The 27,916-nt window shown below is 61.9% G+C and overlaps 1 protein-coding gene across 6 annotated transcripts; it reads left to right on the top strand.

Annotated features, from left to right (window-relative positions):
* Positions 1 to 189: 189 nt before the first annotated feature.
* Positions 190 to 27,592, top strand: CSNK1G2 (casein kinase 1 gamma 2). 6 transcript variants are annotated; one of them, XM_082621534.1, is made up of 11 exons: positions 191 to 476; positions 8,069 to 8,337; positions 17,326 to 17,758; positions 24,723 to 24,763; positions 24,909 to 25,205; positions 25,304 to 25,538; positions 25,605 to 25,690; positions 25,769 to 25,853; positions 25,955 to 26,103; positions 26,265 to 26,539; positions 26,678 to 27,592. In XM_082621534.1, exons 3-11 carry the CDS (start codon positions 17,575 to 17,577, stop codon positions 26,730 to 26,732), a joined length of 1,407 nt encoding a protein of 468 aa, XP_082477660.1. In that variant the 5' UTR covers positions 191 to 476; positions 8,069 to 8,337; positions 17,326 to 17,574; the 3' UTR covers positions 26,733 to 27,592. The 6 variants fall into 6 exon arrangements, with proteins under 6 accessions (XP_082477661.1, XP_082477660.1, XP_082477659.1 ...); XM_082621538.1 differs by lacking the exon at positions 8,069 to 8,337 and having other exon boundaries at positions 193 to 476; positions 24,909 to 24,978; positions 25,057 to 25,205; ... (1 more) ...; positions 26,265 to 26,348; positions 26,433 to 26,539; XM_082621536.1 differs by lacking the exon at positions 8,069 to 8,337 and having other exon boundaries at positions 193 to 476; positions 26,265 to 26,348; positions 26,433 to 26,539.
* The last annotated feature ends 324 nt before the right edge of the window (positions 27,593 to 27,916 follow it).

Genomic DNA, 27,916 nt, shown 5'->3' with positions numbered 1-27,916 from the left:
CCTCGCGGCCGCGCGCCTCCAGTGGTCCCGCGGGCTGCGGCCCGGCCGCGCTGGAGCGGCCGCAAAGCGCGGCGGTCGTCGCGCGGCTCCACCCGCTGCCGCGAAGCGGCGGGCGCGCCGGCCGGGCCCCGCCCCGCGCGGTGACGTCACGCGCGCGCCCATGGCCGCCGGCCGCTGCGCAGTGGGCGCCGGGCCCTCCCCCGCGACGCTGGCGGCGTAAACGCGGGCCGCGAGCGACGCTGAAAGACAGGGGCGAGCCGGGCGCCCGCGCGGCGGGTACAGCCCGCGCCCAACATGCGGAGGCCGGCGGCGGCAGCGGCGCGGGAGCGGGGACCCGAGCGGGCGCCGGAACCGGAGCCAGAGCGCGAACGGGGTCCGGAGCGGGGGCCCGCGCCGCGCTGCTGAGGGAGCCCGAGCCGCCCAGCCCGGCCGTCCGGCCGCGGGGCCACGGCCACGGCCACGGCGGAGGCCGTCAGGTAACGACGCGGACGCCCTTGTCGGCGGCCGCGGCCACGCGCCCCGGCCCTGCGGCCCCACCCCCGCGGACCCCCGGACCCCGCCGCCCTTATATCCCGAGGACCTCCCAGATCCGGCACCCCGCAGCCCCTACACCCGCACTTCGGACTCCCGCAGACCCCTGCACCCCGTGTCCCGCACCCCGCGGACCCCACAGTCCTGACCCTTTCTTGTGGACCGCTGCACTCCCGACTCTGCTTCCCCACTGACCCCTGCACTGCGACCCCCCTGCCTCTCCAGCTCACTGACCCCCACACTCTAGACCCCAACCGCTCAGCACTTCTCCCCTGCACCCCTGATCTTGCTGCTGCCAGCGACCCCCGAACTCAGGCCCTGTCACCTCTCACCCCCACTAATCCCCATACTGCAGACCTCATTGTCCCTCCCGATTCCTCACTCCAGACCCTACTGTTCCCTGACTCCAGACCTCAGTGTCCCCCACTGTCCCTCAGCCCCACCTCACCTCCCCCCTTCACCACCCCCCAGCGCTCAAGCCCACGGTCCGCTCCCCGCGTCCTCCCACCCCTCCAGCTCTCTCTACTGGGCCCATCGCTCCTCCCCACGCTGGCGCATACACTCGCCCCTCTGTGGCCCTGCAGGTTTTAGCGGGGAGCTGGGAGCAGGGAAGGGGAGCAGCAGTAGGGGTCTGGTCTGGGGGACCTGTTGTGGGCTGCTCAGGAACTCCCGGCTCTCGCCTGGCTGCGCCTCCCCCTTCCGCCCTCGCCACCGGCTTTGTTTTCCGGAAACACTTCAGATCAGGGAGGGGGGTGCGGTGTCTGCGTGCCCAGCAGCCACACTCATCCCCTCCCTGCCCTGTGCTTCCCCTGTTTTCTCTGCCCTAGTTTTCTCAGGGGAAGTGTTCACTATCGGGCTGGGGGCCTGAGAGCCCTGCTGTGACGTCCGAGGCGTCGTCCTGGGCAGGCTTTGGGCAGCTGGGGTAGTCCCTTGGCCTCCGGATGGCATTGTTTTCAGGAAACGGCCTGGAGAGCTCTGTGCACGTAGGTGGAGCCTAGCATTCTCTCCCCAGCCCCTTCCACAGGGGGACCCTGGCCCGGCCAGCATCTGGGACTCCAGGCTTGTTCACACATCTATCCCCGAGGGGCTTCTGGGGCCGCCCCCGTCCCTGCCCCAGGGGACACGGACAGGCTCAGTTGGCGTTTCCGGGCCCCCACGGGTTCCTGTGGCTCAGGGATGTGAGAGATCAGTGGGAGAGCACAAAGGCTCTGATCTGGGGGCAAGACCAGGGGCTGGGGGATGGCTCTGATTGGAGGGGGCGGAGGCTGCCCTTGAGAACAGGCTGAGCTGGGCCGCTGGTTTGAAAGGGGGAAGTTTGTGGTCCTCGCCAGGAGTTTGTTTTTATCTGCTGCGTCTTCACCAAGTTGTGGCTCTACAGGCACGTGGCCAGGTGGGTTGGGGGGTTGACTGTAGCACCCCCAGGAGCGCACACAGGCCTGGACTGTGAGGCCCGCCTCACTGTCTCCAGGGCCCCAGGTGTTCAGTTCCCCTGCTGCGGTGGTGTCTATGGCCCTGCCTCTGAGGAGTGGAATGGGAGGGCCACTTGGGGGTGGTGGGTGTGGGCCGGGGGTCCAGCTGGTGGGGGGCAGCTCCCAGGCTGGGGGGCCAGTTGTGTCTGCTGCATTTGGCTGTGGAGGGAGGGAGGTCGGGAAGGAGCTGGCTGGACCCCCACCCTAGGGGTGGGCCAAACCCCGGGGTCTGCAGTGGTCGTCCAGCCTGGCTCTGGTTTTTCTGTGTGCAGTTGCCAGTTGGGTCTTCTGGTCTGATTTCGGGTTCCTCTAATTTTTCTGAAGCGGGTTGGGGACAGGCGTCTCATTCCCTGGCTCAGAGATGTGACAGCAGAGCCCTGTGTACACAGACTCCTCTGAACTGCTGCTGCTGGTTCCATCTTAACCTCCTCCTTTAAGCTACATAGTAATTACCTCTGGATTGCAAGAGGAAGTAGGTGAGGTTTTTTTTTTTTTTTTTTTTTTTTTTTTTTAAACACTGAAAGCTTTCTATCTGTTCGTCCCAGCTCTGGGGAAGCCAGCCAGCCAAGAGGCGTTCTGGACAGCTGCAGGGGCAACCTGTGTCCTGGTGGGTCTGAGTGAGCACTCAGTGTGGGCCCAGTCCCCGCAAGGTTGTACCTGGGGAAGTAGCACGTCCCCTGGACATCCTGGGGCACCAGGAACTCCTTGTTCCAGTGCTGCCCCGGCCACCTCAGAGCAGCAGGGTTTCTCCTCATGGTTGTTGTGGGTTTGGGTTGCTGCCCTCCCACCTCCCCGCAGAGGCCTTACTGGGAGGCCTTACCAGACTGCAGGCTGGGGAGGGAGCTGGCAGCGTGGTGTCATGGCCAGGGGCGTTGGGTGGGTCAGCATGGGTGGTGCATGCTGCTTGGGGTCGCGGAAGGCCCTACCTCGGGCAGCTCCGTGTCTGCCCGTCCCCATTTGGGAGCTTTGGGGGGCCTGTGCTGGGCGATGGCCCAAGTGCCCGTCCTGCAGATGAGGAGGTGAGGCCTGAGTGAGCTCCAGTAGGAAGACCTGTGCTCCTTGGGAACCTCTGTGCCCGCTGGCTGTGGCCTGCGCAGGAGGCTGGTGGCAGGAGGACCGGCTCCCTGGGCTCCTCTGGCCCACAGGGGCTGCGAGTACCCATCTCCTCTCCTGGCCTCAGCCCCTCCCTCCTGTCCAGGCCGAGCCCACGCCCACCTTTGTAGTGCAGGGCTCCATGCAGAGGGTTGGTGGGACTCTCCGGGAGAGTGGCTGGTAGCAGCACCTCCTTCTCCGAACCCCGTGCATCCCCTGGTACCCGGCACGGTCCACGGATGTGGGCCCGCCCTGCTGTCACGCAGCCCTTCCTATAAGCCCCTTTCAGTGAGTGGCAGAAGCCAGGTTGCTGGGGACAGACTACTGTGCTTAAATTCCAGAGGGCGAGCCCCTCCCCTCACTGTGGAGACCCAGCCTGCAGAGCCTGTGCAGAGTGCGTGCGGGGCGCCAGGAGGTCCCAGCAAGTGCAAGTGTCGCGGTGCCTGAGCACCCCTGGTGCGGGACTGCTCTCCCCCAGTGCCCCCGCCAGCAGCTCGCCCTTTGGAGAACGGAGAGCTGCCCACCATCCTCCCGCTGCTCGGAGCCTCTCCTGCCGGTGGCGGGCAGGGGCACCCAGGTGCTGGATCTGGTCCTGGGTCATCCTGGCTCATGGTAGGATTGCTATTTAAAGGTAGAAATAGATATACGGTATGTGTTACAATTTTACGTCGGTCCGTGATGCACCTCAGTCTTAAAAAGTTGTTCTTGGGGACTTCCCTGGTGGTGCAGTGGTTAAGAATCCACCTGCCAATGCAGGGGACACGGGTTCGAGCCCCGGTCCGGGAAGATCCCACATGCCGCAGAGCAACTGAGCCCATGTGCCACAACTACTGAGCCCGCGCTCTAGAGCCTGCGTGCCACAACTACTGAAGCGCGTGCACCACAACTACTGAAGCCCGCGAGCCTAGAGCCCGTGCTCTGCAACAAAGAGAAGCCACCGCAGCGAGAAGCCCGTGCACTGCAACGAAGAGCTAAGGCAGCCAAAAGTGGAACTTCCGCCCTCTTTTTTTTTTTTTTTTGCGGTATGCGGGCCTCTCATTGCTGTGGCCTCTCCCGTTGCGGAGCACAGGCTCTGGACGCACAGGCTCAGCGGCCACGGCTCACGGGCCCAGCTGCTCCGCGGCATGTGGGATCCTCCCGGACCCGGGCACGAACCCGTGTCCCCTACATCAGCAGGCGGACTCTCAACCACTGCGCTACCAGGGAAGGCCCTCTGCCCTCTTGAATCAGGGGACAGCCCTGCCTGGTGTTGGGGCCAGGCCGCTCCCCAGCCAGCCCCCTGCAGGACGTAGGGTTGTAGGGCAACGTCGCTCACTGTGGGGCCTTGGTGAGTGTTTGCGGTGCTCCCTCGTGGCCGCGCCCGTCATGGGGGGCTCTGCTCACTGTGGTTCCCGGGCTTGGCTGGTGGGCACGTGGCAGAGCTCTGCTGGGCGCCCAGTGGGTGACCCAGCCAGGACTGTGGGGCAGCTGGCTGGGGAGTAGGCTGAGATTAAGAATCCCAGGCAGAGAATTCCAGAAAGACCAGGGACTTTCGTGGGGGGACGGTGGGGTGACGAGGGCTGAGGTTGGGGGAGGTGCCTGGGGACAGGTGCAGACTCCCTTCCTCGTTGCTTCTAGAACAGGCCTTGGGTGTCATTTCAGGGGGCCACGCTGGGAGACTGGTGTCTTTACAGAAACTTGACCGTGCTGTGTGCCAGGCCGCACCGTCTCGGGGATCACCCACATGGACGGGCTGGCCTTGAAGCCAGCCGCTCGTGTAGCTTAACCCGAGCGGGCCGGGAGGGCCCAGGTCAGTGCCGATAGCTCCCAGGACCCCCCGTGCCACCCTGTGCGCTTGTCGCCCCACCAGAGCCCCACCTTCACCTTTGCTCTCACGCCTGCACGGGGGCAGTTTGGGGAGCTCCCGCCCTGGCCTGGGCCCTCCCTCGGACTGCCGGCCCTCAGTCATGAGCTGCTTGTTTCCTGAAGCTGCGGCCGTGGGTCTAGTGGGAACCTGCGTGAGGGACTCTTTCTAGAACCAGGTCTTTCCTCTCAGCACTGTGGGCGTCGGGGCCGGGTCATTCTCTAGGGCAGCCCCATCGTGACAGCTGCAAACATCCCAGGCGCTGCCTGGTGTTAGGGCGGCAGGATCAGCCCGGCGAGCGCCCCAGCTGGGTATTTCCTGCACCCCGCAGCCTGCGGTGAGCTGCCTCTGAGGGCCCGGTGGGTGCCCGTTTCAGGTGCTCCCTGAGTGCGTCTCTGGGCCTCCACAGGCCCACCGTTGCCCCCAGGAGCTGGAAGTCTGTGGAAGCAGGTGGGGAGGGGACCAGCAGAGGGGAGGCCCGGAGGGATGCGGCTCATGCGGACTGGATGTGGTGGCCGGCCAAGGTCCCCCCATGGGGCAGTGTCTGCCCCCTCACCTCGGGCCGCCCTGCTGCTCGTCCGAGGGTGACCCTCATGCTCCCTCCTGGTTTCACCCCCTGCCTCCAGGCTGCTGCCCGGGGAGTTGGGGCTTCCTCTGTGGCCAGATGAAGGGGGCAGAGCCAATCAGGAGACCGTCTCCCCTGGAGGGGGTGCCTTCCCTCCAAAGCTGGGGCTCCAGCCTGGCCAGTCCCTGCGCACCCCTGGGTAGTGCCCCTCGCCCAGGCAGGCTGCAGGGCGTGCCCGGCGCCTCTCACACCCCAGCCTAGGCTTCGCCGTCTGAAATGGTCATGACAGTACCCAGCTTGCAGGCGGTGCGGAGTATTTTGGAGGCCCAGGTATCTATCAGGGTCCCCAGCCCCGGTCTGCAACACAGACAGGATGTAAGCCGTGTGGATGGTGGACAGTGTGCCGGTACCTGGTTGAAAAGTAGAAAGCAACAGGTGGCGCTCTGTTTATGTCGTTTAATTTCGTTTTCTGAGGTATGATCATTGAAACGTTAATTGGTACGAGAAGTTACCCGTTGAGGCGGTTTATGTCCTTCCTATTTGGGTATATATCCATACTCGTGGCTCATCACCATTTGGAAGCTAAGTTTTCATCGGAAACACTTGATTTTAACAAATACACGGACTTGAGTAGAAAACCTCAGTGCCTTTGGGAATGTGAGTCCTGCCGGAGGCTGTCCGCGCTGCTGTCCGGCATGGCCACATGTAGCTGATAAAAGTGCGGGGCGCCCAGTGAAATTTTAGTTTCAGACAAACCACCGAAAATTGCTTAGTATAAATAGGCCTCAAATAGCGCGTTGGACATACTTGTAGTAGGACTTATTAGTTGCTCATCTAAGTTTCCGTGTCGGCTGGGTGCCTTGTGTTTTTATCTACGTCTGGCCACCCCGGGCTGGTGGCAGCCTACCATCTGGGGCTCAGGGCTGTGTTGGCCTCAGTGGGTTGGGGCCTGTGGCTGGCCTGCGAGGTGTGGAGGGGAACCTTCGCGATGAGGCGGTGGTGCTCCCAGGCGGCTGCAGGCCCCGCCCCGGCCTCCGCATCTGGGGGTGGGCTGGGCATCTCGTGACTCTGATGCAGCCTCTGGGCAGTGGAGGCTGCTCCAGCTCGCGGCCGATCTGGGGGACCAAAGTCAGGGTGCTGCTTGCTCGCTGAGCGGGGCCAGAGGCCAGCGGGGCAGTTCTGGGGTGAGAAGGGAGCTCCCGAGGGTGCCGGGGTGAGCGTGAGCCCGTCCTGGGCCATCGTGGGGACACCTCTGCGCCCCTGGGGCCTTGTCCAGGGCTGCTGGGAAGCACCGAGGCTGTGAGTCAGCCCGTCCTCCTCTCCCCACCTTCTCGCTGGTGTCTGCGTCTCTTACTTCCTGTGGGCATGAACCCCTTGATTCCTCTGAAGGATTTATTGCGTGTCTGTCATAGAAGCTGCTTCAACTGGTGGGAGTGGGAGGCGTGGCTCTGGCAGCTGCAGGTGCGTCGGACTTTGATCTGCACTGGACAAGCCCTGTTCTCTGGGCTGCCTGCCAAGCCCCACGCCCTGTGCCCCTCCAGACGGCTTTGTGGAGATGCCACACACGCCCCTGGTTTTAGGTGAGGTACGACTCCCCAGACCATGAAGTTCGCTGGCGAGTACACCTCGGTGGTTTTAGTGTATTCACAAGTTGTGCAGCCGTCACTAAAATCATTTCCAGAACATTCCATCACCCCCAAAAGAACCATGTCCCCATGAGCAGTCACTCCCCAGCCCGTGACAACCACTCACCACTCTCTGTGTCTGTGGATCTGCCTGTTCTGGACGTTTCCCATCAGTGGAATCACACCCTGTGTGGCCTTCTGTGTCTGGCTTCTCTCACTGAGCATCGTGTTCTCAGGGTCCATCCACGTGGTAGCGAGTGTCAGGGCTTCACCCCTTTTCATGGCTGAGTGACATTCCCGTGTGTGGAGGGACCACATTATTTATTCACTCCTCAGTTGATGGACATGTGGGTCGTGTGTACCTCTTGGCCATCATGAGTCATGCTGCTGTGGATGTGTGGACACAGGTCTGCGTGGACGTGTTCTCAGTTGCCCCAGGTGGACACGGAGTAGGTTGAGTGGTGACTGCATGTTTAACTTTTGAGAAACCGCTGCTTGTTTTCCATGGCGGCTGCACCACCTTCTGCCCCACCCGCCGTGGGTGAGGGTCCCGTTTGTCCACGTCCCCACCAACTTCCTCTCCAGGTTCTGTGTCCTGGCCTCTCCCAGCATCTCTCCTGTCCTGGGTTGGGGTCTGTCCTTTGTGGTGGTGTCTGTCTCCTCAGAGCCTGGGAACCCTGGCCGGTTTTTGGAAGACCGTGCTCCCACTGCCCTGCACTTTCCAGAATGCCAGCCCTTTGGAGCATGTGGGCGCTGTGGCTGGTCCTGCCCTTTGACATCACAGACAGCGGGCTGGCCCGTGGACCTCGGTCCTGGCGCCCTCAGCTGCTCTCCTCTGAGCAGGCTTGTCTGGTGCCTGGAGTGACCGGCAGGCCCCACAGGGCCAGGTGGCCCCCCCAGTTGTGATACCACAAAACCACTGTCCTCTCGTTGGTGTTTTCAGTAGCAAAAGCCACACGCACGTTGAGGAGAATGGCCGTTGGGACGAAGCGTGGGGATGTCTTGAGAACTCGCTCAGGATCTAGGAGGTGGGCACCAGCCACGCGTCGGTGAGATCCTTCCAGACCGCTGAGCAACACGGGCGTGTTTGCAAGCGGGGCCAGCCACACGCTGTGGACGACCCCCCTCGGGATTGGCTGCGGGTTTCCTTCGTGTGGGGGAGAGAGACCGTCTCAGGCTGCGCCACGAGAAACGAAGCCCTGTGGGCCTCAGGCAAGCTCCCGGTGCACCCGGTCCGGGTGGGGGCGGTGGGGAGGGAGGACCGCGGAGGCTCCAGCCTGGATGCAGGAGCCCGGCCCATTGGGCAGGCGCTGGGCCTCCTTCCCAGAGGCAGCTGCCTCGTGATGCCCCCGGCCCTGAGGGGAGGGGCCGGGTCTTTGTCCCTGATGCCTCACCCGGTGGGGGGCTGGCCGGGTGGGCTTGTGGGTGTGGTTTTCTGGCGAGTTTGCAGGTGCTCTGGGGGCCCCTTAATGTCCTCCCTCGTGTGTCTCTCCGGCCCCTGCGTCTGCGTGTTCCCCCCCACCCCCCGCAACCCTGCTTCCGCTCCCAGCCGGGGCTCCGCGTGAGGCTCTGTGCTGAGAACCCTCTTCCCCACCCCTTGCCCCCCTGCTCCTGAGCTCAGGAAAGTTTGCACGTGCTGGCTGGGGCAGGGAAGGCACAGAGGAGCCCCTGGGCTGCAGTCTGGCTTCCTTGCCGTGGGAGTGCGGAGGCCGCTTCTGCAGGCCCTGACGCCCAGGTTTCCATCGTTTCCATCGGCGCATGTGTCCCCACCCCACGCTCTGGCCCGCAGAGGCCTTCGCGTTTCCTCCCTGCTCTGCCCCTTGTGCTCTCGGACCCCTTTCAGCGAGTAGCCGCCATGTTCCCCCCTGGGACCTGCTGTGTCCCTGGCGAGCACGTTGGGTGGACGGGCTGCTGTCGATGGCGGTGAGCGCCGTGATGCTCTTCGAGGGGCCGGGGGGGCGGTGACATTGGAGTGAGGACTGGAGTGGGTACTGGGGGAGCTGCTAGAGGAGGTGGAGGTTGTTTTTTAAATAGACTTTATTTTTTTAAAGTTATTTATTTATTTATTTTGGCTGCGTTGGGCCTTAGTTGTGGCATGCGGGATCTTTCCTTGTGGCGCGGGCTTCTCTCTTAGTTGTGGCACATGGGCTCCAGAGCGTGTGGGCTCAGTAGTTGTGGTGGGCAGGCTTAGTTGCCCCGCGGCATGTGGGATCTTAGTTCCCCAACCAGGGATCGAACCCGTGTCCCCTGCATCGGAAGGCGGACTCTTACCCACTGGACCACCAGGGACGTCCCTAGATAGACTTTGTTTTAGAACAGTTTTAGATTTACAGAGAGGCTGTGAATCAGTTCAGAGGGTCCCCGTGTGCCCACGACCAGCCCCTTGGCACCGCCCGCGTCCCAGCTGATGGGCCTGTGTTTGTACGTCGTCCTCAGCCAGAGTCCATGCTGCCCCCCATCCTCTCTGCCCCACGTCCTCTCTGCCCCAGGCCCCCAGGCTGTGCCCGTGTCGCCCGCTCTCCTGGGGTGGGGGGCATGGCCGTCTCCCTGTCTCTATCTCCTCTCCTCACAGGGCACCTGTCACAGCTTCAGGCCCACCCTCATTTGCAAATAAGGTCACAGTCCCAGACTCCACGGGTGGGACGTGTCTTTCGGGGACACAGCTCAGCCCCCTCCTGGGACCGATGCGGGGCTGCAGTGCAGGCACAACTGACCTGAGCGCCCAGGACGAGGGGTCACGCAGGGCCCGTCATGTGGGCTGGGATGCTGCTGCCCCCTCCATGGGCGGCTAGCTTACTGCGAAGGTGTGGACAAGGCCTCGGCGGAGGGGCTCCAGGGAGAGGCCAGCCTCCGCGGTGATGGAAGATTCCAGACCTGCTCGTCCAGGGCAGTGTGTGGCAGCCCCGGCGATGCTGAGCTCCTGGCATGTGCCCGGTGCCACTGAGCGCGCTTCTGTGTGTTTGCCTTCTGTTAATGGGTGGCCCGTGTGCTGGGGCAGTACAGTCAGTTGTGCCCGTGCGGCCGGTCCGGCCCTGTCTCTGCGCCTCCAGTTGTCTTGTGTTCCACCTGGCATCATGTGGGGTTTGGACGCCCGCCGTCCCCGTGATCTGACTCCTTCTGTGTCCCTCCCCGCCCCCCCGGACCCCCTCCTGTTCTCCTTTTAGCTCTCTGTCGGGAGACTTTTAAACGTGCCCAGGTGTAGGGAGAACAGTCCAGTGAGCCCGTGGCCCTGTGGCCCGGGCCCACCCGTTCCCAGCATTGCGGACGACGCAGCACCTCAGCTCGTCCCAGGTGCTGTGTCTGGGGGTCACTGCCGAGCACTCCTCCGGTAGGTTCTTGAGTCGCCCCTGTGCAGAAGCGCCCGGTGACTTCTGGGCTGAGGCTGTGGGGTCTCGTGAGAATGTTTCAAGTCTGTGGAGAGGTTTGAAGGAAAGCGCTGTCAGTTCCCCAGTCCTCCTGGGCTCGCCTGTAACTTGGCTGCACCTGTGCATCTCTGCCCACACCTGTTCTTCATGACCCCGAGCCTGCGGCTGCCCCCGAGCGTGAAGTCTGGCCGCCTTCCACACCTTTCTCCAGGGGGCGCAGGGTCTGGGCAGCAGCCCTGCGCATCCTCTCGGGGCCGCGGGCTGGCCTGTGCCACACACGGACTTTTCCTCTTGGTCGCTAAGAAGGTGACGCCGGGCCGCGGCCTCGGCGTGCTCCAGCGTTGCTGGTGGTGGTTACCTGCAGCCTCTGCCAGGTGGGGTGCCCCTTCCTCTCCCGTCTACTCAGGGTTGTGTTCCATTGTCTGTAAATCAGTGTGTTGTGACCCATTTCTGCCTAATTCATTTGTAGGTGTCGACCTCGTCCCGGGGGTGGTCACTGTTCTAGGGCCACTTCCTAGCTCTGTGCTGTAACTCCACGTTGCAGTGACCTCAAGCTTCTAGGCTGCGGCCCCAGGGCTGGCACGTCTCCAGGGCCCAGGTCCCTCTTGGGGAGCGGTGCATAGGCACCAAGACCTGACGCTCGGGGTGCTCATGGCTGCTGGGGTGCCAACCCCGGCTCTGGTGACCCTGGGGAGGAGGCCCTCCCTACATGTGTCACCAGGGCCCTGTGGGACGGAAATGGGCTCAGCCTGATGGAGGGACACGCGTGTCCGGAGATGCCTCAAGGGGGCCACAGCCGTGATCCCACCAGAGTCCCGGCACTTCCCAGGCAGCACCCACCAGGGCCTGCCGTGTGCGGTGGAGCCAGGCAGCCTCCGAGGGGCCGCCCCCAGGAGGGAGGCTGCCCACCTCTGCCCCAGACTGGCCCTGCCTCTGGGCCAGGGCTGTGCCTGTGATGTCGGCCAGGGACTGTGACATCACTGGGTGGAGGCGCTCAGACAAGGGGGCTCCTGGGGCCTCTGCAAGGGGGACCTGGCCCGGGCCCTGACGAGATGGAGGACCCCCCAAAGAACACGGCAGGTAACTCACCTGAGCTGGAAGGCAGGCCAGGGGCCGCCTGGGGACTGGCCTGGGGCGGCGAGGGGGGTCGTCGGGGCTCAGCGGGGCCTGTGGAATTTAAGTTGGCCATGGGGGCCTGAGCAGAGCCCACACCCCTGGAGGGCCTTCCCTGTGTGTGGGAAGAGTCCAAGTGCCCCTGGGAGGACCTAAGGGCCATGTTGGTTGGATCGAGACTGGCTTTGTTTTAGGGTCGGGTCAAGGACTGGGTACCCCACCCATGATGAGTTTTAGCTTCGGCGCTTGCACCGGGGCTGGCATCACACACACCTGCCTCCCGGTCCCCCAGGTGTGCCGGGGGGCACCTGCAGACTCCCAGGCTCCTGGCAACATTTGGCTCTGGTTTTAGCCCCGTGTCCACTCTCTGTTACCCCTGCTCCCCCCGGGTCAGCAGGGGACTCGCTCTTGCCATCCCCCCTCAGCTCCCAGGAGGGGACCCAGGATAACCGTCCTGTGGATGGTGGGGCGACCCCTCCGTGCACGCTGGGAGTGGCTGCTCTCGTCCGCGGGGTGAGCAGGGCTGGCGTCCTGTCCCTGGGAGGCTCAGGGTCTAGGACTCCTCCTCCGCCTCCCCGCGGTGGCCACACGCCTGCCTGTTGTCAGGAGGCGGATGCGGGGGCGTAGGCCTGCCCTGCTGCTGTGGGCCTGGCCGGGTGAGCTGCGGTGGGGCCTCTGGTGTTGCGTGTGGGCTGCAGGCCAGGGTGGGGAGTACACACGCCAAAGTCTCTGGTTTTGCCCCTGGCTGCCTGCCGGGAGCCCTGTGGACATCGGGGCGTGGGGGCCAACATGGTGCACCTAGCACCGCAGCCCCTGTCGACGCGGGCTGTGCCCTGGCTCTCGGCTCACACAGGGCTCCTTCCTTGCTGTGCCTGGTCACGCCCGTCTCTGCACGGCGCCTCCTGGACCCTCGGCCCACCGGCTGCCGCAGGTGTGCTTGGGAACGTGCCTCTCCGCGCTGGCTGGAGGGCCCCCTGCTTAACCGTGTAACTGAGAGAACAGGCCTGCTGCTGGGGGTTGTGGCCGGGAGCCCACTGCTGCCGGAGCCCTGGGCGCGGAGTAAGCGCTCACCTAACACCAGCCATCCTGGGAGGCAGCAGAGGAGAAGGGTCTGCCGAGGGGAGTGTCGCCGGACCCCGAGTCTTGCGTCCTGCAGGGGCTGGGAGCCAGGGCCTGGGAGTGAGCACCTGGGGGTAGGGGTGCTTCTGAACAAGCCCGAGGGGGCGTGTCTCGTGTCTTTGTGGCCGTCAGAGGTTCCGTGGGCTCGGAAGGGTTTGCACCCGGGGACGTGAGGCCAGGCGGAGGTGAAGGCCGTGCCTCTGTGGATCTCGGGCTGGGGCTGAGAGCATGTCCCGCCTGGCCTGGAAGCGGGGGTTGCGGCCCGGAAAGGAGGCCTGCTAGGGAGCCAGGTGCCGGCGGCCGGGCAGGGGCTCCCAGGCGGGTGGGCTTGGAGTACAGAGGAGTGGGGCCCTGGGAGGGGTTCCTTGTGTGTGCTGTGGGGCTGGGCGGTGTCGGGGTCCCCCGCCCCATAAAAGCTGCTTGCACAAAGCGGGACCCAGACCTGAATCCCTGCCCGCAGCGGTGCGTGGGTCACGGCGGCGGGACGCAGGACGGCGAGGCGCCCGCCCTGCACTGGCGCAGACACGCCCAGCCCTCCTGGCCTCGTCTGCGTGGAGACCACCCTCAGAGGCTCCTTAAGAACCTCCGCGCTCGTCCCCTCCCGCTTGTGTGTGCGTCCCCCTGAGCTCACGGCCCCATGGTGGCCTGCCGCTTGCAGGCGGGAGTGCCTGGCAGGAGTGCCTGGGGCATCCTCGGGGAGTGGAGCCGAGGAGCTGGGAGAACGCAGGGCTCAGCTTTGAATCTTTGAAATTCCCGTGGGTTTTGCATCCACCTCTGGTGTGCCTGCGTGTGTGTGCACAGGCGTGTGGTGTTTTTTTGGGGTTTTAAAAAAATTCATTTTTGGCTGCATTGGGCTTTCTCTAGCTGCAGCAAGCGGGGGCTACTCTTCACTGCGGTGTGCAGGCTTCTCACTGCGGTGGCTTCTCTTGTTGCGGAGCACGGGCTCTAGGCGCACAGGCTTCAGTAGTTGTGGCACGCAGGCTCAGTAGTCGTGGCGGGCTCCAGAGCACAGGCTCAGTAGTTGTGGTGCACGGGCTTAGTTGTTCCACGGCATGTGGGATCTTCCCGGACCAGGGCTCGAACCCGTGTCCCCTGCATTGGCAAGCGGATTCTTAACCACTGCGCTACGAGGGAAGTCCCCAGGCATGTGTTTTTAATTTCTTTCTGACAGGAAAGAAAATCCGGCTGGAAACCACCCTTAAGTATCCATCAGCAGGGTGGCCTGTAGATTTTGGTGTTCCCTCTCTATGGACTCCGGGAGGATTTCAGAGGAATGGGGGTAGAGTGTCCAGGCGTGTGGTCCGGGAACAAGGTGCCCAGGGCATACAGAACATGGGCTCGCTGTGTGTGTGCAGGTCTCGAAACAGCAGACGCAGGGGGCTGGGCACCAGGGGCGGTGGCTTCAGTTTTCTGCAGGAATCCCACGCCGGCTGGTTCCCATCTCAGGGAGTGTTTGCTTCCTGCCCGGTCCTGCTCCATCTGGCCTCTCGGTGGCTCCAAAAGTGAGTCGTGTGCACAGACTCCCATGTGGTCAGGTGTCCGGCCGCTCTGAGCCTGGCTCCACCTGGTCCCCGTGCACGCCTCCCCCACTGCTGGGTGCCTTTCCCACAGGCACCCCTGAGATGAGCGTGTGTCCGGCGCTGGATTGGGCTCTGGGGGCAACGTGTGCCCAGAGGTGAAGCAGGACCCCCACACCCCGGGCGGCTGTCCCAAAGCTGGGCAGCAGCAATGCCGGGGGATGCAGAGGGCATGGGCGGGCACGGGAAGGGGGGCAGCTCCTCCGGCAATTAAAATAGAGCCTCCACCTGACCCAGCAGTTGCAGCCTAGGTCCGAGCCAGGAGACAGCACTTGCCTCCTGGGGGCTGCACACAAACGCCCTGGCCGCACGGTTCACCGCAGCCCAAAGGTGGGCACAGCCCAGGTGTCCTCCCGTGGATGAGCGTGCCCCCCACACATAGCAGCATCACTCCGCCACGAGAAGGACAGAAGCCCTGACACTCGTGGACGGACCCTGAGAACACAATGCTCAGTGAGAGAAGCCAGACACAGAAGGACCCACAGTGTGTGATTCCACTGATGGGAAACGTCCAGAACAGGCAGATCCACAGACACAGAGAGTGGGTTCCTGGTTGTCAGGGGCTGGGGAAAGGGGGAGGAGGTGACTGCTGATGGGGACGGGGCTTCTTGTTGGGGTGATGGAATGTGCTGGAATTTGAGGTGATTGTAGCACAACTCTGCAACTGTGGTTCAGTAAGAACCGTTGAACTGTCCACTTTATTTATTTATTTTGGCCTTGACGCGCGGCATGTGGGATCTAGTTCCCTGACCAGGGATCGAACCCGGAGCCGCTGCATTAGGGAGCGTGGAGTCTTAGCCACTGGACCAGCCGGGAGGTCCCACTCTTTCCTTTGTTGTTAATGTAGTAATTTCCTTGTAAGTTTGTAACAGCTGTTCCCATCGACTCCCAAATTCCTGATGGTGAACAGCTGTCCCCCCCGCCCGCCCCCCAACAGGGAACTAACTGCTTACAGGTGGGGAGCGGCCTGGCCTGTGGCGTTGGAAGCCCTGAGACGCCGAGGGTGTAGGCCCGGCTTCTTGGCCACGCCCCTCCCTGCCCACCTTTGGGCCTGCAGTGCTCCCGTAGCGTCCTCTCGGCTCAGGTCCTTCTCCTGCGAGCGCAGCTGGTGAAGGTGGAGACAGACGGGTGGCCGCCCGAGCAGGGGCAGTGCTTGGCCAGCGACCAGTGTGTCGTCCACAGGCGCGGACAGCGCTGGTCTCGGGCGGGGGCGCGCTGCTGGCGGTAGGAGCTGTGCGCGCGCGGCCCCGGGCCGGCCCCTTGCTCGGGTGGCGCGGCTGTGGTGCCGGGGTGTCGGCTGGTGGGAACCCCAGGCAGCGGTGGAGCTGGGCGTGCGTTTCTTGTTGGGGTCGGATTGTCCACACACACCGTCCATGTGGTTGGGAAGCTGCCGGACTTAAACGGTGAGGTTTGTCCTGAAGCCTGGGCCCCTGCCTGTCTGGGCATCTCCTGGGCTCCCGGGCTCTGGCCACTCCGGCCCTGCACGCCCCCCGGGCAGCAATGACCTGCATGGGTGCCGAGCACGGACTGGCGTGTGTGAGCGTCCGCAAACCCCGTCCTGCCGGCTGTGGGCCTGCCTCTGGGCGCATGGCCAGAGGTCCCCTCATTCAGGCCTGTCCTCGGCCTGCGATCTTGGCATCTGTGCCGTCGGTGACGCACGGTTGCTGGCTGGCCCTTCCGTCCATCAGGCCCTCGGTGGTAGGTGGGGGCGCTGGGGGCCATGTGGGCAGCCAGTTGGGGGCTCGGGCACCCATGGGGGTGGGAGGCGACCCCCTCATCGCCCCCCCACGGCACCGGGCCTCAGTGCTGGTCCTGCAACAGCCCGCCGGGGGCCCCCCGGGTGCCTTCATGGGCTGTGGATGAGCTGCAGCTGGGCCGCCTACCTGGCGTGAAGAGCCGCCGACGTGGGCAGGGCCTTCACCTGGCCTCACCTCCCCCTGACCCCTGCAGACGTTCAGGGGGCGTGGCCTCCACCAGGTGTCAGCCCTTGAGTGCTTGGTGGGGAGGGGAGCACAGGTGTGAGCCTCGCAGTGGCCGTTCTGGGCCCGAGGGGAGCGTGGGCAGGCAGAGAGCATGGGGAGGCGTTATAGGAGCAGGTTAGTGTTTTCTTTCTAAAGCGATTCCTGTGGCTTTGGCGTGAGAATTGGCCAGAGGAGACAGGAGGAGGCGAGGGCCTGTGACCCTCGCTGAGAGGAGGGGGTGGTTTGGGAGGCTAGGCCAGCTGGCAGGGGAGAGCCCCGTCCGTCTGAGCTGCAGGGTGACTGGTCCACATGGGGGTGGGAGGAGGGAGAAGCCAGCACCACAGACAGACCTTAGGGGTGTATCCCCACCCCCAGCTCGGTGGCCAGCCCCTCCCTGTAACCTGGAGGGCTATCCGGGTGCCCGCCGTTCCCTCTACAGCCCCAGCTTTCTGCTGGAGAGGCCAGGCCAGACTCGCCTTGGGCGCACGTGTCCAGCCAGTGCCGTCAGGCTCACAGCCCATCTGCCTGCACTCGGGGCCCTTGCAGCCCCTCCTGCCCTCTCACTCTCCCACAGCAGCAGCCGGTCACTCTCCTGACCACAGGGTCACGGGCTCCTGTAACGAGGCCCAGGGACGTTGATGTCACCTGGATATTGGGCAGGGTTGGGGTGGGGGAGAGGCAGCTCGGAGGCCCCCCAGGTCTGTGGCAGGGGCCTGTCTCCTAGCCTCGGGCACTTTCTGCTCTGCACCTGTCCTCTTCCGAGGAGCAGTGCTGGGGCCTCTGTTGCTAACTAGGCGTCTCCTCTCCCAGCACAGCCATTCTCTAGTCTGCGGTGGACCGGCAGGCGGCATGTGGAATTCTCGCAGGCCCGAGCCTCCCTCCTCTCTGCCCCCAGAAGGTCACAGGTCGCACCTGCATGTCAGAGATCTTTCCAGAACGTGGTCCCGCCACCACTTAACGCCCAGTCCTGGGTCCCCAGCCAGGCTGTGCTCTGGGCCCCAGGGTGCGTGGCGGGCGGGCGCGCGCATCGCGGCCTTCTAACCAGCGCCTCTGTTTCTTCTGCAGCCGAGAGCCACGAGATTTGAGCCCCCGGGACCCGTCAGCAGCATGTGTCCTCCCCCCATGCGTGACCCGGAGGCCACCAAGATGAGCGCTGCGGCCGGGCCCTTGCGAGCGCCCGCGTCTCACTAGCAGGAGCCCGCCAGGCGCCATGGGGTGCTAGCCCCGAAGAGCCACCGCGACCGCAGGTCTCCGTGGAGCCGGGATTTGCACAGCAGCAGAGTCACCGTGGAGAGGCCAGGGTACCACAAACTTATGGATTTTGACAAGAAAGGAGGGAAAGGGGAGTCGGAGGAGGGCCGGAGAATGTCCAAGGCCGCCGGCCGGAGCAGCCACGGCATCCGGAGCTCGGGGACCAGCTCGGGGGTCCTGATGGTGGGCCCCAACTTCCGGGTCGGGAAGAAGATAGGCTGTGGCAACTTCGGGGAGCTCCGGCTAGGTGAGCCCCACTCGTTCAATTCCGGGGACGCGGGGGCGGGGGTGGTCATAAGGGCTGGGAACGCAGGTAAGCGCGTGTGGGTTTCTGTCCCCTGCCCCGGGAGGAGGCTCTGCAGAGGCCTGGACCTCGACAGCTGTGGGGCGGTTGTGCCGGGGCCCCAGGCCCACAGAGCTCAGGAGGCTGGCAACGCAGAGCTGGGGGTCCAGGGGCATCTCTTGCACAGCACTTAGTGGTTGGAGCTTAGTGGTGGGTGACCCCCAGCCCCCGTCTAGTGGTCCGTGTCTGTCTGTCGGCTGGTGTTGCTGGTGTCTGACACGCCCAGTGGCCTGCGAGGCCGGGAGGAGAGGCCCGTCCTGAGCCTGAACTTTGGCCATGCCAGAGGTGCTGGGATGGGGCTCAGCAGCGGGTCCTCACTGCCCTGGGCTCTGGGTTTCTGAGCCAGTGGACTGTCAGCAGTGGGGGCCCAAACTGCTCATGGGAAGGGTGGAGGCGTGGGAGAGACAGGCCCCCTCCCCCGAGTGCGGGGCCCCGCGTGCCCAGCCCGACCTGCGCTGCACGGTAGCCGACTCTTCAGCTTCCCCTGACGGGGCTCCCGTGACCCAACCCTGCTGCCCCGTTGGCGTGTGCACGTATGTGTGTGCACACGCACACTCATGTCCCCCGGCCCAGTCCTGTCCTACAGCCTGGGGGTGCCCCTTGTGGCTTTGGGGACCCAGATGGCTGTCCTGGGTTCTGGCCTTGGCATTGGGAGCTGCAGCCTAAACAGCACAGGTCTGGGTAAACAGATGGTGGAGCGTGTGTTGGGGACTATGGGGGTAGCAACTTTTGGCTTAAAATGCTTTTTAAGAATCAAGGTTTGGTTGTTGCTCCATACCTCAGTATGCGAAACCCGCGGTACAGGGAGCTGACTCTGTTGGTTGTGCTGTGCAGTTTTGTGTCAGGGGCTGGAGCAGCTGCAGATTTCGGTATCCTCTGGGGCTCCTGGAAGCATTCCCCTGGAGGCTGAGGGGCAACTGTGTTCTTTCCTGCCAGGCTCCTCCGACTCAGTGCCTCTGGTTTTCTGGGCCTGCAGTTAGTCGCTGTTTGTTACTCTGTCCATTTGTATGACTGCACCCCATTTCGTTCGTGCGTTCTCCTGCTGAGGGACATTTGGCTGTGCCCAGATTTGGGGTGTTGTGAATAAAATTGCCCTGAGCACCCTTCTTCAAGTCTCGTGTACGAGTGTTTTCATCAAAGTGCTGGGTCACGTGTGCTTATGAGAAACCGCCAGGCTGGTTTCCAAAGCAGTCGTACCACTTTAAACTCCCACGGGCAGCGTGTGAAGGTTCTCAGTATCCCACATCCTCATCAACACTTGGAGTTGTCAGGCTTTTCCATTTGGAGCGTGCTAGCGGGTGTGAAGTGGTGCCTCACTGTGGACTTTATTTGCATTTCCTTGATGACTCCTGTTGACCACTGTTCTCCTGTATATAGTATGTCTTGTCTTGTGCCTGTTTCAGAGATTTTCTTTTCATCTCTGGGTTCGGATTTTGATTCGGCCTTAATTTAGGTGTGGGTTTTTTTTCTGTTTATCCTGTTTTGGGTTCATTGCACTTCTAGGATATGTATGTTAGCACTCTTTTATTAAATTTGGAAACACTTGGCCATCATTACCTCAAATGTTCTTTCTGCCTCTGTTTAGTCTCCTCTCGTTCTCATACTCCAGTCACACATTCGGAGTGTTTGACGCTGTCCCACAGGTCCCTCAGGTTCCTCTCAGTTTATTTTTCGTCTTTTTTCTTTCTTCAACCTGGATAGTTTTTATTGCCTTATTGTAAGTTCACCCTTCTTTTTTTTCTGCAGCGTCCAATATATTATTTGATACATCCACTGAATTTTTCATTTGATACACGGTATTTTTCACTTCCATTTGATTCCCTTATTTTTTTTTTTTAATTTTTTTTTTTTTGTGGTACGCGGGCCTCTCACTGTTGTGGCCTCTCCCGTTGCGGAGCACAGGCTCCGGACGCGCAGGCTCAGCGGCCATGGCCCACGGGACCAGCCGCTCTGCGGCATGTGGGATCCTCCCGGACCAGGGCACGAACCCACGTCCCCTGCGTCGGCAGGCGGACGTTCAACCACTGCGCCACCAGGAAAGCCCTGATTCCCTTATTTTTCTGTTGAGATTTCCCATCTGCTTGTTCATTTTGCCCATCTTTTCCTTAAAATCCTCGAACATACTTGCAATAGCTTTTTAAAAATATATATTTATTTTACTTATTTATTTTTGACTGTGTTGGGTCTTAGTTGCGGTGCGCGGGATCTTTGTCGCAGTGCGCGAGCTTCTCTCTAGTTGTGGCACCTGGGCTTCTCTCTAGTTGGGGCGTGCGGGCTCCAGAGCACATGGGCTCTGTAGTTGTGGTGCATGGGCTCTCTAGTTGAGGCGTGTGGGATTAGTTGCCTCGCGGCGTGTGGGATCTTAGTTCCCCGACCAGGGATCAAACCCGCATCCCCTGCACTGGAAGGCAGATTCTTAACCACTAGACCACTAAGGAAGTCCCAGCTTTTTTAAAATTGAGGTATAGTTGATTTACAATGTTGTATTAATTTCTGCTGTACAGCAAAGTGATTCAGTTATACATATATTCTTTTTTAAATATTCTTTTTCATATTGGTTTATCATAGGATGCGGAATATAGTTCTCTGTGTGATATAGTAGGACCTTGTTGTATCTGCTGACATTTTAGCTAACATCTGCTAACCCCAACTCCCCACTCCATCCCTCCCCCAACCCCTCCTCCTTGGCAACCACTAGTCTGTCCTGTATGTCTGTGATTCTGTTTCATAGACTCCACATATAAGTGATATCATATGGTGTTTGTCTTTGTCTTTCTGACTTGCTTCACTTAATATGATAATCTCTAGGTCAATCCATGTTGCCACAAATGGTATTATTATTTTTTAATGACTGAGTAGTATTCCACTGTGTGTGTGTGTGTGTGTGTGTGTGTGTACGTGTACACCACATCTTTTTTCTCCATTCCTTTGTTGATGGACATTTAGGTCGTTTCCATGTCTTGACTGTTGTAAATAACGCTGCTAATGAATACAGGGGTTCATGTATCTTTTTGGATTAGAGATTTGTCTGGCTATATGCCCAGGAGTGGGATTGATGGATCATATGGTAATTCTCTTTTTAGTTTTCTGAGGAGCCTCCATACTGTTTTCCACAGTGGCTGCACCAATTTACATTCCCACCAACAGTGTAAGAGCGTTCCCTTTTGCAGTAGCTATTTTAAATGCAGTGTCTGTGGTGCCTCTGACGCTGTTTTTCCTTCTTGCAGTGCTGTTCCTTTTTCACATGTCTAGTGATGTTTTATTGTATGTTGGACAATGTGGGCGCCACACGTGAGGTCTGGATCGTGCTTCATCCTGGTGACTCATCGTGACCCCATCAGGGACTATTTTTCAGCTTTGATAGGGTGGGTGGCGAGCAGGCATTACTCAAGGGCTGGAGTCACCCCCTCCCGGGGTGTGGGCTTTCCGGGTTCTCAGCCAAATGTCCGGGGAGTTCAGGGCAGCCTCCGTGCTCTGGATGGTGGAGGCTCCAGCGTCTTCCTGCCCTGTGCAGCCCCAGCATCTCCCTTCTGCTCATGGCCTCCCGGAGGCATTCTCTGTCAGGCCTTGCAGACTCTCCCACTTTTCACACCTACAGCTGAGCTGGCTGTTGGTGAGACTCAGAGCCTGGAGCACCCGAGGTCCCCGGGAAACTGTAAATCCAGACTTCAGATGCCCGCATGCACGTGCGCGCACAGACACTCTCGCCTTAAACTCAGCTGGACTCCAGGACTTTGGCTTCCCCACGTGCACGGTCAAAACAGGAGGTTTCTTGACCAAGACACAGAATAAGATGACCAGTTACCAGAAAAGATCAGTTAGGCATCATCAAAGTTTAAATATCCAAAAATGTTGTTAAGAGCACGAGTAGGGGGACTTCCCTGGTGGCGCAGTGGTGAAGAATCTGCCTGCCAATGCAGGGCACACGGTTCGATCCCTGGTCTGGGAAGATCCCACATGCCGCGGAGCAGCTAAGCCCGTGCGCCACAACTAGTGAGCCTGTGAGCCACAACTACTGAAGCCCGTGTGTCTAGAACCCGAGCTCCGCAACAAGAGAAGCCACTGCAATGAGAAGCCCGGGCACCGCAACGAAGAGTAGCCCCCGCTCGCCACAGCTAGAGAAAGCCCGTGCACAGCAACAAAGACCCAAAGCAGCCAAAAATAAGTAAAATTAAATTTAAAAAAAAGCACGAGTAGGCGAGCCACAGACTGGGAGGTGCTATTTGCTGAGCACCATTGGACAAAGCGCTGGTACCCAGGACGCAGGAGAAGACAACAGCTTGGTCAGTAATAAAAAAACAGGTGCTGCGATTAAAACTGGGCAAGAGATCTGAACAGACACCACCCAGAAGCAGATGGACAAGCGGCTGGGGGGTGTGGAGGGCGCCTCACCTTGTTGGCCCCGGACAGGACTTCTGCTCCGTGCGCAGCACAAGCCAGCAAACCTGCCCGAGAAGTGACCCGACCCCTGCAGGAAGGCCCGTGCGCAGCATTCAGTAACGGACACTGGAGACAGGCCAGGTGTGTCCGTCATGTGACGGACGCGCCCGGGCAGGAAGCCAGAGCGAGCCGTGTCATGCGTGTGCAGGGAACCCCAAGGAGCAGGGAGCATGTGGGGTGGTGTTCCACCTCTTAGGAGGTGAGGTGGTGGTGACGCTGTCTGTCCTCATGGGATCGGGGTGGCACAGGAGCACGCATTTGCCAAAGCTCATCAAATGCTGTGCGTTTCCCAGGTAAATGCCTCCTCCCAAGGGAAAAACAAGCACTAAGTACAAATTGAAGTTGATCTGCAGGCTGCAGTGTTTAGGGGGCAGGGTACTGAGGTCTGCAACTTCCAGATGCATCTGAAAATGAGATGAACAGGTGATAGCTGTGCAGCCGTGCAACAGAACAGAGCAGTCACGAATTGTGTGACCCAGGCAGCCAGGGTGTGGAGCTCCCTGCGCACAGCTCTTCCCGCTTTTCTGAATGTGTGAAACTTTCATAATAAAATGTTGAGGGGAAACACAAGAGGCATGCCTGTTATTTAATGAAAATGAGAATGAGGACTAGATGGGCGCTTTCTTTCTCTGCCACTGGGTGCCTTTTACTCGTAGTAACTGAGGAAGTGCAATCTGCAGGAGGGGCCCCTGCGGGCATCCCCTTCGCACGGTGGCAGTGAACGGAGCAGAGCTAGAAAGCTGGGAGAGGAAGAAATACAGCTGTGACCTGTCTCGGATGGCCTGATTGTCCACGTGCGGAGGCCAGAGTAGTCTTTCAGTAAACAATTAGGAATGAGTTTAGTAAGGCTGCTGCATATACCAACACAGATCAACTGTATTTCTCTGTTGGAGCAGCGAATGGAAAATAAATATTTAAGAATAGTCCCGATCGTGTAAGAGCACCAAAACCCATCAGGTGCCTCCAGAATAAATCTCACAAAGGCCGCACACACTCTCTACGCTGAGCACTAAAAACATCGCTGAGAGAAGTTAACTCTGGAGACGTGGACGGCATGGTTCTCCGCAGACTCGGGGCCACCCCTGCAGGTGTCTGGGGACCAGCTGACTCTATAGACAGGGATGGACACCAAGGCCCTGGAGAAGCTGAGGCTGAGCGGAAGACTCCAGGCCAGGCCACAGTGATGAGACAGCCGGGATGGGCAGGGACCCGGGGGACCGACTGACAGGCATGCGGGCCCCTGACTTGGGCCTGTGGGGTCACACACACCAGTGTCTTGGCCACCCATGGGTGGGGCAGAACGGCCTGGTGCAGCTGTCTCCCAGATTGTCCCACTGCAGTGGGATGGAGAGGAAGCTGAGGCCTCTTCCCACACTGGATCCTCTCAGAAATAAGACGCAGCAGTACGGCACTTTGGGCGTGAGGTCGCCTGGAGGAGCAGCGCGCTGTGGGGCTGAGTCGGAGCTCAGGACCTGGAAAGGTGGGACGGCAGCACCGGGAGGGGCAGAGGGTGGAGCGTGTGCGCAGCGCTCACCGTGCATGCAGACAGCCACCCGGGGGCTGGCCCACACCGTCTGGGGCTCAACCACTGGTAGGAACTGTAGCAGGTGAACAGCTCGTGATTTTGCAGTTTCGTGAGGTTGAGCGCCGTGGCTTGTTCTCCGTGGGCACCTGGAGGTCCAGGTGGGCCAGCGATGGGCCGCGGGAGACATCCTGCCCCAGGCACGTCTGTCTAAGCTGAGGTCGCAGGTTACACTCCCTCCTCACGGGCTCCTGGCCGGGGCCCCTGCTCCACAGTGAGGGGGCGGGGCTTGTCCACTGGACGTGTACAGCTCAAGGCCGGAGTTCCTGGCGTTGCGGAATGGGGGGGTGCCTTCGGGGGTCCCTAGAGGCTGGAGCAGTGAGCGCAGGTCAGGCGGCAAGGGGGCCTCACAGAGCATCTGGGGACGGTGCGGGGAGAGTGTGTGGGAGGGGTGTGATGTCTCCTCCAGGTTCCCTGCGGCTGGAGCTGAAGAAAGGCCTTGGGGTCACCAGGACTCTTTGTTGTGTTTTCACTTTTTTAGATGGGAGAAGTTGGAGCGCGTTGGCGTGCTGGCGGGAAGGATCCCGCAGAGGACTTGGGAGCAGCCCCGAGTGGGCGGAGGCAGGGTTGGCCTGGGGGGCGGTGCTGGAGGAGAGGGCAGGACGGCAGGGAGGGGGCCCAGGAGATGAGGGCGTGGGGGGCAGATGTGGGTTCCCACGGCCGGTGGGAGTACCTTGCAGGCCCGGGAGGGATGGGCCCATCTTTTTCCCTTCCAGGTCCGGGAGGGATGGGCCACGCTTCAGGAGGGCTGCCGCAGAACAGGAGGTGCCCCTTGGAGTGGTGGGTCGTGAGCGGTCTCCTGTGTGCTGGGAGTCCAGCCGACCTGACGTGCCTCTCCTCCCACAGGAAAGAATCTCTATACAAATGAATACGTAGCTATCAAATTGGTGAGTCCGGGCCCTGCCCCCTTCCCCCAGTCCCCAGCCCGGGCTGGCCCCTCTCCGGCCCCCCAGCAGAGGCTGTCCCCTCGGGCCGGGAGGAGGGCAGGACAGTGCCCTGCGTGACATCCACGTGTCCCCTCGTCCCTCCCAGGAGCCCATCAAGTCCCGGGCGCCGCAGCTGCACCTGGAGTACCGCTTCTACAAGCAGCTCAGTGCCGCAGGTACCCTGGGGCCGGGTGTGGGAGCGCAGGGGGAGCCCGCCCGGGCGCGGCGTGAGCCTGTGTGTCCTCCACCTGCAGAGGGCGTCCCTCAGGTCTATTACTTCGGCCCGTGCGGGAAGTACAACGCCATGGTGCTGGAGCTGCTGGGACCCAGCCTGGAGGACCTGTTCGACTTGTGTGACCGCACGTTCACGCTCAAGACAGTGCTCATGATCGCCATCCAGCTGGTGCGGGCCGCGGGAGGGCGAGGGGGCCGGACGCTGTGGGGCGGCAGAGGGAAGGTGGGCGGGGCGGAGGGAGCCCGCTGAGGCCTGCCTGCCCGCAGATCACGCGCATGGAGTACGTGCACACCAAGAGCCTCATCTACCGTGACGTGAAGCCCGAGAACTTCCTGGTGGGGCGACCGGGCACCAAGCGGCAGCACGCCATCCACATCATCGACTTCGGCCTGGCCAAGGAATACATCGACCCCGAGACCAAGAAGCACATCCCGTACCGCGAGCACAAGAGCCTGACGGGCACAGCGCGCTACATGAGCATCAACACGCACCTGGGCAAGGGTGAGCGGCGCGTGGGGCGGGCGGGGGGGCGCGAGGGCTGCGCTGACCTGCCGTCCCCCCCCACAGAGCAGAGCCGCCGTGATGACCTGGAGGCGCTGGGCCACATGTTCATGTATTTCCTGCGTGGCAGCCTGCCCTGGCAGGGACTCAAGGTGGGCGCGCCGGGGCCGGGGTGGGGATGGGGGTCTCCCGCGGGCAGTGCCTCGGTGCCAACCACGCTCTCCCCGCAGGCCGACACGCTCAAGGAGCGCTACCAGAAGATCGGGGACACCAAGCGGGCCACGCCCATCGAGGTGCTCTGTGAGAGCTTCCCAGGTAAGGGTCTGCCCCCTGTCCCCCGCACTCCCCGCAGACCCCCTGCCCAGTGCCGCCCGCCCCCGCTCCTCCACGCCCCCCAGCCCTGTCGCTGTCCGCAGAGGAGATGGCCACGTACCTGCGCTACGTGCGGCGCCTGGACTTCTTCGAGAAGCCGGACTACGACTACCTGCGCAAGCTCTTCACCGACCTCTTTGACCGCAGTGGCTTCGTGTTCGACTACGAGTACGACTGGGCCGGGAAGCCCCTGGTATGTGTGGGGAGGGGAGGCTGGTGCTGGAGGGGCCCCTGGCGTGTGGGGGCAGCTGGCAAGGACCCTGAAGCCCCTGTGCTCGGGGGCGGGGGTGGCTGGCACGTGATGTGGGGCGGGGGGTGGCTGCCGGGCCTCAGCCGCATCCTGCCCCCTTGCAGCCCACGCCCATCGGCACGGTCCACACCGACCTGCCCTCGCAGCCTCAGGTTCGGGAAAAAGCCCTGCTATACAGCAAAAACCAGGTGAGGGGCCGGCCGAGGACCCCAGCAGCGTGGGGGGGGGCAAAGCAGGGCCTACAGGACTCCCCTGCCCCTCTTGCCTCACAGGCACTGAACTCCACCAATGGGGAGCTGAATGCCGATGACCCCACCGCTGGCCACTCCAACGCCCCCATCACGGCCCCCGCAGAGGTGGAGGTGGCCGACGACACCAAGTAAGGCCCCTGCGGTCGCTGGAGGCTGGGACTCCCTGGGCCCACCCCCTCGTGCCCATTCCCTCATCCCCCTCTTCTCCAGCCTGCGCCCCCTTTTGCAGTCTGTGCCGCCTCCTAGCCTGTGCCCGCCCCTTCCAGGTGCTGCTGTTTCTTCAAGAGGAGGAAGAGAAAATCTCTGCAGCGACACAAGTGACCCCGGGGCAGTGGCCTCTGAAGCCTCCCGCTGCAGCCCCTCGGGGCCCGCTTGTCCACGGCCGCGTGGCCACCGCTGGACGCAGAGTGCAGGCCCGGCAGAGCTGCCAGCCCCCGCGTGGGGTGACTTCGTTCACGTAAGACTTTGGCCGCGATTTCTACACCTGTGTCTAGTCCTCCCCTCCGAGAGCATTAACTATTTAAAACAAGGAAGAGAGAAAACCACAGCGGCCGCCCTGCCTTGTGCCCCCGCGCGTCTGCTGAGTGAGTAGCGCGGCCGCCTCCGTCCAGCCCGCCGCTCGCCCGTTAGTGTCATAAAGTGCAGCTTGTCTCCCTCGATCCAAAGGCCGTTTTCTCGAGGGGGCGCTGCGGGGCGTTGCTGCCAGGGGTGAGCCCGCCCTGGGCCTCCCCAGACCAAAGGGGAAGGCGGGATGGGACCGGCCCCCAACTAAAATGCTGCACCAAAGCCTGGGCCGGTGGGCGCGGCCCACGGGGGTCCTGCATACCTGCTCGTGGAGCCGTCGGCCTGGAACTCGGGGTGGCCACCGCGTGGCCCGTGGGTGGCGCGTGCCCGCAGGCTCCTTGTGTCGCTCTGCGCTGCCGGCCGAGCCTTGGAGACAAGCGCCTTAAAGCCCATCCGAGCTCCGCAGGTGTGTGCGGAGCGGGCAGCCCGTCGGTGCGGCCCCCGTGGCCCCCTGGGGCCCACGTGCTGAGGGCAGAGCAACTGGGGGCGCCCCGCGTGTGCGTCTAGGTCTTGCTTTACAAAAAGTGTACAGAAATGGCACTTCCGTTTCTCTGATGCTTCCTGGAAGCCATAGAACTTAGGGGCTTTTTTAAAAAAATAAAGGAAAATGAAACCAATTCTGAGCGTGGTGTCCAGTCTTTCCAAGGGTCTTGGCTGAGCAGCAGCTCAGATAGCCAAGTCCCTGGGAAGGGACAGGCTAGGAGGCAGGACAACTTGGGGAAGGAGCCGGGGAGTGGCAGCCCCCTTGCTCAGGAGAAATGAACAGTCGGAAACAAGGGAACAGAACTGAAGCGGATGTAAGAACCAGGTTTAGGACTTCCCTGGTGGCGCAGTGGTTAAGAATCCACTTGTCAGTGCAGGGGGGACACAGGTTTGAGCCCTGGTCCCGGAAGATCCCACATGCCACGGAGCAACTAAGCCCGGGCGTCACAGCTACTGAG

Source organism: Mesoplodon mirus (assembly GCF_964341445.2).
Source record: "Mesoplodon mirus genome assembly, chromosome: 5".
In the NCBI taxonomy this organism is placed as follows: Eukaryota; Metazoa; Chordata; class Mammalia; order Artiodactyla; family Ziphiidae; genus Mesoplodon; species Mesoplodon mirus.
Note: the sequence above shows the minus strand (reverse complement) of the source record. Positions and strands in the feature narration are given on the sequence as shown.